General features: G+C 38.7%; 1 protein-coding gene across 1 annotated transcript; it reads right to left on the bottom strand.

Annotated features, from left to right (window-relative positions):
* Window positions 1-697: 697 nt before the first annotated feature.
* LOC138309802 (heat shock 70 kDa protein 12A-like) lies at window positions 698-8,236 on the bottom strand. The gene is made up of 4 exons (XM_069251019.1): window positions 7,775-8,236; window positions 4,909-5,178; window positions 2,462-2,621; window positions 698-2,293 (listed from the first exon to the last, which is right to left on the bottom strand). Exons 1-4 carry the CDS (start codon window positions 8,126-8,128, stop codon window positions 1,275-1,277), a joined length of 1,803 nt encoding a protein of 600 aa, XP_069107120.1. The 5' UTR covers window positions 8,129-8,236; the 3' UTR covers window positions 698-1,274.
* Between the last annotated feature and the right edge of the window lie 575 nt (window positions 8,237-8,811).

The following is an 8,811-nucleotide window of genomic DNA, read 5'->3' as shown; positions in this document are numbered from 1 at the left end:
GTACAACATAGAGCTTTACATCTACACATACAACATAGATTTTTTACATCTACACATACAACATAGATTTTTTAAATCTACACGTACAACATAGAGCTTTACATCTACACGTACAACATAGAGCTTTACATCTACACGTACAACATAGAGCTTTACATCTACACGTACAACATAGAGCTTTACATCTACACGTACAACATAGATTTTTTACATCTACACGTACAACATAGAGCTTTACATCTACACGTACAACATAGAGCTTTACATCTACACGTACAACATAGAGCTTTACATCTACACGTACAACATAGAGCTTTACATCTACACGTACAACATAGAGCTTTACATCTACACGTACAACATAGATTTTTTACATCTACACGTACAACATAGATTTTTTACATCTACACGTACAACATAGATTTTTACATCTACACATACAACATAGATTTTTTACATCTACACGTACAACATAGATTTTTTACATCTACACATACAACATAGATTTTTTACATCTACACGTACAACATAGAGCTTTACATCTACACGTACAACATAGAGCTTTACATCTACACGTACAACATAGAGCTTTACATCTACACGTACAACATAGAGCTTTACATCTACACGTACAACATAGATTTTTTACATCTACACGTACAACATATATTTTTTACATTTACACGTACAACATAGATTTCTACATTTACACGTACACATATGTTTTTTATCTAAACGGAGAACATAAATCGTCGTGGAACAGTTGTTAGATATGAAAACATTTTTTTCACAATATCATTACGAGTTAGCGCCCTTTTATCATACTCGTGAATATATTTGGGTTGGTATTTAATTATTCGTGAATTCCTGACTTAACCCGATATTCAGCGTTACCGGTGTAACATACTCCAGATATACAGTCGACACATTTAGGATCACGTTTATGACTAAGCCGAATTTTCCGTCAGGACGTATCACTGTCTTCTGTGTAACTATATTTACTCGCCAAACTTTTGTAGTTTGAAAGACAACACAGCTAAATATTTAATCACAAATTGAATACTAATTTGCAATTTAGCTTTATCACTATATATTATATAACACGAGAATAGAGTGGTTAACAGACGTTTTCCATTTTTTTTATGTTAAACTTTGATATTTTGTTACAACACGCCGTGGTCATTATGACCATTGTATGCTCAATGTGAAAGAAGATTTTCATTACGTATATAACGACATCATTTGTTTATATGGACGAAAGATAGATCAGCACTTCATTTGAGAAAGTCAAAACTGACAGAATGGTCTAGCCCTGTGAAATTATTTTTCACTGTTACTTTGAATTCCGTCTGACCAAAGAACATGTTGAGGTTATAGCTGACTTTCTGTGGCCACCCGTCAGCCGGAGGCTCGATATTGATACATCCAAGTCGTACACAGGAGTCGTCTGTCGTGTACTTGGGACAACCCTTCTTTGCTGCAAACACGGGGAAGTTTATGGTTAGATACTTTCTGGATTCGTCACGATGGGAAGAGAATGTATTGCAGCTTCGTGTCTCCTGCATACCTATAGTCTCTCCAGCTTTGACTAACACATCGAATATGTTTCGACACTTCGTTTCACCGTCAATAACCGTCCTGTATTCTGGTGGATGATGTCCTTCTTTGAAGTCTGTATATGTGCGAATTCCATATGTGTGTCGACAAATCCGTGAACTGATCACCAACGGTTCAAACCCAATCAGTACCGCGCCGTACATAACGGCTACCTCCGCCTGTAGCGGCACCACGACACGTTTGTCAGGGAAAGCGTCGGCGATAACACGGCTAACATACTTGGAGGTAGCGAACCCGCCGACCAGCAAAATAAGATCAACCAGGCTTACTTCTGTCAAAATAGACTTAATTTGGTCAACAATGACTTTTGTGGAAGGTTGGAAGAATTTTTTAAATTCATCGTTTTCTATTCCAAGTTTGTTATAGGATGTTAAATCCGCCACTTCTAGATTGCTTTCTGCAATAAGACGAGCGGGCAGCTCGAGCTTGATGTCATAGTTGGTGTCAAACTTTAGTTTCCTTTTCTGCGTTTCAAACTCCGTCTCCAACTTCATCCATTCTTTTACTCTTTCATTTCGGAATTTTTCTATGAATTCTTTTCCGAAAGTGTTGGCAACAAAGTCATAAAACGTCCGGTTCACAGCGATACCTCCCCAGGGTCCGCCAGACGCTTGCCAAACCTCGACCAGTCGGCCGTTCTCAGCCACTTTGTGAACCGTCATGTCAACTGTTCCACCTAGATGTAAACATATGTTTCTATGTTAATTGGTGAATCTTACTATGAAAGTTTTTTTTGTTTAAATTAATGGAAACAACCCCCTGAAAACATAAAAAAATTGTATTTAATTCTATTAATTTTGATTAAAGTTTTAAAATGTAGCAATAATTTGAAATCATGGACTACCTCCCAGGTCGACGATGATATACGAGCCTCCCGGCCGGAACGCTCCAGTCACGACCTTGTCTTTGGAGTCTCTCAGCGTGCCTTCTGAAAGGGACTGGCAGTAGACTGCAGCTGCCTCCGGCTCAAGAGCGATCTGTAACTCTCCTGATGATATTCCTGCCTAGATCATAAGACGGAGAAAAAGACTAAATAAATAATAATTTTGTCAATAAGTTGGAAATAATTTTGACGAAACTTGAAAAATGCATTAATCTCTCCTTAACAAATATGAATATTCAATTGATTACGAAGTAACAAACGCAAAATAAACTAACACAAAAGGTTGGTATTCATAGTGTAACAGTTCTGGAGCTGGTTTATATCGCAGGTAACAAAGGACACGTAGATCAATGAATACAAAACCCAACTGTTGTCAGGAGGTTCATAGTTTGGAACGCCATAAACATGATAGAGTGTTGAAAAATTGCATTGCGCTTTAATTATGCCCCGGTCACACATTCACAGATCATCTCAACGATGCCACTACGGATTTAATTTCACGTATGACCCCTGAAAACAGCTAATTTTCAATGTCCGATACGGTTCCGATACGGCTTTGCATCGGTGTGTCTACGGGTCTTCACGAAAATACTAGAGTACTCAACGTCGTGGGCCATTTGATAACATAAGTGAAACATACAATATATTGTTAAGGTACACGGACAAATTGACACTAAATTGTTTCCCTAAGTAACACGATACTAACATCTAAACAAGGAAAGAACATCAACATGTCCTACGAAATACGTCGTCTCCAACAATGTTAAGATAGCGTAGTGGCTTCCCATTTTGGATGTTATAACCATGCCAAATAATCCATTTTCGAAGTCCTTCTTCAATTCATTCTGGTTACCGATCAGCTCATCAAAGTACCACGTTGAGAACCAACATTAAACAACTTGAATTCGAAATTAGCACCACTAAATTATACACTTTATAGTTGTAATGTAGGTATCATCTGGTTTGCCATCTAGAACACCAAACTTATACGGGAACTGTAATTTGATTGCAAATTATTTAGCTTCAATGTACATATTGCAACTGTCCGGGTTCAGTAAAGTATGAATATCACCACAAGCGTTCCAAATAATAATTTATACAGACTGGACACCATATATCATCGTACAATCTTTTGCAGGCAAGTAATGTAATATCAATTTTCAGTTTCGGATCGGAAAACTGTCGGCACAATACCAAGTGTACTTCATAGCTTAACTGGAATATAACCACAAATACCACGGAAGAGTCTTCAGAAAAGTCATTCCTCTTCTCTGTTTCCAGTCACTTTTTTCGACTCTAACATTTTGACTGCATCAATATATATATGTGTGTTAAATGGCACCATTTATTGGTCATTTCTACGCCATGACACATCACTACGATGGGCCCTATTTTTAGGTATCTCTAGTTTTGTACTTGCCAATCTTATGACAGTATTAGTAACTTGGTAGATCGTAATATTCCGTATTTTATCGTGATTTTACGTGGTTTACCATTAACATCCTTGACAATCCTGATTCATTCTGACCTTTCCGTAATGCAACGTAACTGCATCGTATTGCGTCGTGACCGATACGTACTAAACCGTATTGTTCCTTATCAATAACGTGGCTGAACCGCATTTACACGTAGTTCACCGTAACAAACCGTTGAATGCTTGATACGTACGGGTTAATACGGTTGTAATAGGGAGTAACACGGTTCGGTACGTTCCAAAACGGTTAAGTAGGGACATACTACGGTTGTTTGAACCGTAGCTAAATTTTGAACATGTTCAAAATTTGCCACGGATCTAAAATACTTCCAAGTGTAACTACGTAAGACTACGGCTACTATACGGAAATCTGCGGACCATTACAGAATACTACGAATGATGCCGGATTGTATCCGTAGTTAATCCGGCGAGGTGATTCATGAATGTGTGACCGGGGCTTAAACCCTTTTCACACATTCAGGATGAGGCGCCGGATAACTACAGATTGGAAAATTTTGATCATCCGGGAACATCCGGCGTCCCAGGGCTCTATTACGCCATGATCGATGCCAGTGTTAACGCGTTAACGCGGTCGTGATAGTTTGCTGACACGAACAACACCGGTCTGTCTACGATTAATCACGGTTACTATCTGGTTGTCTCCCGACAACCCACCGGAATGTACCGGATGATTCACGGCCAGTCCGGAGCACTACGGTTTGTGTCGGTCTCCACACGATTATTTCACGGAGGAACCCGGTGTTGATAAGGATATTCACGGAAAATCGTGATATTCGAACGTTTTAGGTCCGTGTAGCTTCCGAGTACATTTCGTGTGCAATCTGTATACTTGTGTTCTTCCAGAGGAAAAATTCGTATACGGATGGCTCGGACTTATCCTACAATAGATCAGTAATTCGTATTTTATTCTCACTTCGATTGCAGCCTCCCGCATGAACTGTTTGGCTGGCTCTGTCCATATGGCCGGTACTGTCAGGACCCAATGTATCACATTCCTTAGATTAATCTCCACAGGATTCCGATCTTCTATCTTCTCATCCTTCGAGTTGTTCTCCATCGGATTCCGTGTTTCGATCTCCTCCACCAACTTATTACGTAAGTATCTGATACTCTCACAGAACACACTTTTCGCAGGATACAGCTGTCCAGCTTCGTCAGTGATCTCAAATTCACGTTCCAACATCTATTTACATAAAAAACACATTAGTGTTATTAATTAAGTCTTTACTGAAAACCTCGATAAAGCCCTCTTACTTGTGGTCAAGTTACGAAACATAATGTAAACAATGTCAAAATCGAAATAACAACTCGTTTTAAGCTTAGCATAATTGTTCATTGATGAATCGTTGAAATACTCCCATGAACCACGAACTGATTAATATACGTCCTTATTCTCGCTTTCACACACCGGGTATAAGGGTTATTTACAATAAGATGTACGTATACGCATATGTATGCGGATACTTGTGTGAAGGGGAGAAATCATTATTCAGGATAAATTGCAGATATTGTATTTTCGCGTCTTAAATTGTAAATTTTATATCATACAACTATGTCTAAATATATTGAACGAGTCTCTAAATGCTAGCTTTTCCATTTGGTCATAAACGTACGCTGATTTCTCTGTTTACAATGTAGGAACGCCCTGCATGCGGTTTTATTCCAAGGATGACAGCGTGACCACAGGTGTTCGTTTCTAATATAAGTATAAGTATAATACTGGGTCAAGGTCTATAACTCGGCCGGCCATATAACACTACCCAATTTCAGAAAAAGTATGATTATTATCCAACCGTATAGGATATAATAATAGAAATACTCTCAATCGACAGCCAGATAATTTATCTTTAATTTGGTATATGATACAATATATATCATGCCGTATAAATGTCACTAGGTATCCAGAAACATCGGAAAACAGCCAGATTTCAACTGGTCGGACACTGTGGTGTCCTCCGATAAACACGCTAGGGCTCTAATGGGTAGTTCAAAAACTACTGCATGTCAACACTTCAGCTTCATAGGAATTAAAGTTTGGTAAAAAACAAACTTACCGGTATGTTAGTGTTTATCTATGTACCATCCATTTGCGCAATACAGCCTTTTGAAATTTCCGATTGAAAAAATGTGTTTCTCTAGCCGTCATGTTGATATGTGTGTAGTACATTTGTTTTCTCGGCGTTGATTGGTCAATTAATTTTCGAGAGCCAATCAACGCCGACAAAACAAATCTACTGCACACATACTTACATGGCGGCTAGAGACATAATTTTTTTCAATCGGAAATTTCAAAGGGCTACGTTAGGCAAATGGATGGTATTTATCCAGGGATTTACTAACCGGTAAGTTTGTTTTCTACCAAACTTTCATTCTTATGACGCTGAAGTGTTGACATGCAGTGGTTTTTGAGCTACCCATTAGAGCCCTGGCGTGTTCATCGGAGGACACCACAGTGTCCGACCAGTTGAAATCTGGCTGTTTTCCGATGTTTTTGGATACCTAGTGACATTTATACGGCATGATATATATTGTATCATATACCAAAATAAAGATAAATTATCTGGCTGTCGATTGAGAGTATTCCTATTATTATATCATATACGGTTGGTTAATAATCATACTTTTTCTGAAATTGGGTAGTGTTATATGGCCGGCCGAGTTATAGACCTTGACCCAGTATTATACTTATACTTATATTAGAAACGAACACCTGTGGCGTGACAGTGCGCAATGCAACAGTGTGTTTGTTGTATGGCGCATTGTCGCATTATCGCCTCTTCGTTTAGCGGATCATCGCATTATCGCCTCTTCGTTTAGCGCATTATCGCATGGCGCATTGTCGCTCTTCGCTTGGCGCACTATCGCATGGCGTGGTCTTCAATGCGATAGTGCGATATGACCGAAATCAGTCACCATAATGTTCTGTCGGTCGAACCACACTAATGACTAACCTACAGTTCCGCTCCTTTACGATGATATACAAGTTTACCTAGGTACAATTGATAGGTAAGCAATGATCGTGCAGTCTAGATCAAACAGGTAATTGTCCAGATACTACATTGAACAATGCACGCTAAGATATTCACAAGCAATCAAATCCAACCAAAATTGATTGCAATGGTATAAGTCTAATTATAGATTTAGAATACTAATAATATTTTACAAATAATGATTGCTCCTTTCAAATACGTATCCATATAATTACGTTATATGTACGCGTCTCTAAATTCGACAATTCGACAATCTTTTGTTAGGAATTACTTCTTTGCCCTATATTTACTATTTAAAGTAATTCGTATCTTACAGACATATGTCTATAAGGATCCAGAGTTATATGGAAAATAACTGTTGATATTACTTCCTTGACCCATACATTATAGGTATGCGTATACGTATACCGCTTATTGTAAATAGCCCTATATATAGGTCTATACAGCGAGAATATTATCTACAAGCAACCTAATCTAAATTCAACGTTCATTATCTATTCCGTACGTTATAAATTAATCAAATAGATCTAAACCCTGATCGGATTAGAAATTTGAATATGGTTTAACTCCTTAATCTACCGATTTGCTAATATATGACGTCTTTCTCACACTTACTTATGGGTAGTCCAGCTTCCAGGATTATGACACAATAAATATGACATAAATGACATAACTTACTGTAACGCCATCTTTGAATTGGCTTAGTCTGTTTTGGACTTAAAACTGTTTTATGATCTGGAGATTCATATCTTATTATCTTTCTTTATCACGTTTGGAATGAATGATTACCCAATTGTTGTGTAGCTGCATTTTAAATCTCCTGAAGCAGTGCCAGTCCTTATGTTGTTTCCTGTCGACCAGTTCAGCGTATTTCTCCTCGGCCTCGTATCCGAAGGAGTGGAACTTGTACTCGGGATCAAACAGGGCCGTGGTAGGGGCCTTGGCAGACAATAGTGACCCCGAGTTGGACCATCTATTGGTGAATATCTGCCGAGCCCCGTCTGACTTGTCAAACTCTGTCCTGAACGTGTAGGCATACCCGGAGTAGGTCGTACCGAAGTCTATGGCAGCCACTATCTTCTTGTCTGTACGACAATTCACATCAGGTGTCTGTGTGTCTGATTCTTGTTTTGTTTCCGCCATTCCTAGCCTGGGCTGTGTTGTGCTATCATAATACTACCTTTACTGTGAATAACGTATATGTATATCAGACCGTTATGTGTACCAACTTTGGTTCCATGTGTATTGGTGTATTGTACGTGTTTCCAGTTAAGCGGGGTAGAATAATACACCTTACTCTATACTGATCATTCTTGGTGTTTGTTTCCCGCTAGTTAACCTAAATATAAACCATTGTGTCTCTATAATTTGTTTACAAGTATGGTTTTATTAGTTTTATATCCAATTACCACAGATAACAGCCAGGACGTATCAGGATGGTTGAAGGAAAGCCGGAGTACCCGGACATAAAACACAAATCAGCGGCCAGAAACTGCTACTGGCAACTGCCTCACATGGTATTCGAACTCACAACCCAGAGATGGAGGGTTTGTGGTAATATGTCGTGACACCACTTGCCCGCCCACCGCAGTTCCAATGTGTGTTAACGGTACTATATGTGGTTCTGGTTAACGAAAAAGGGCGGTCTCCCGTGTAGGAAGCGATATGAGTGTGTGAAGAGTGTTGTTTGTGTTTTGGGAGACTGAAACATTTTAGTTTTGTGTCTTCCTGTACATGTATAATTGAATTCTTGCCTATGTTATAGTGCTACATATGAAATTTCTTTACCATATATATTAAAGAAACGTAAAAAAACACTTTGACCC

The sequence above is a fragment of the Argopecten irradians genome, chromosome 15 (assembly GCF_041381155.1).
Source record: "Argopecten irradians isolate NY chromosome 15, Ai_NY, whole genome shotgun sequence".
Taxonomy (NCBI): domain Eukaryota; kingdom Metazoa; phylum Mollusca; class Bivalvia; order Pectinida; family Pectinidae; genus Argopecten; species Argopecten irradians.
This window is presented reverse-complemented; position numbering and strand designations above follow the sequence as displayed.

Excerpts from the sequence above, each read along its gene's own strand:
- LOC138309802 (XM_069251019.1), bottom strand. The coding sequence starts at position 8,128 with ATGGCGGAAACAAAACAAGAATCAGACACACAGACACCTGATGTGAAT. Across the intron at positions 5,179-7,774 it reads TGCAGCTACACAACAATTGG|ATGTTGGAACGTGAATTTGA; the intron begins GTAATCATTCAT and ends TTATGTAAATAG. Across the intron at positions 2,294-2,461 it reads TATCATCGTCGACCTGGGAG|GTGGAACAGTTGACATGACG; the intron begins GTAGTCCATGAT and ends GTTTACATCTAG.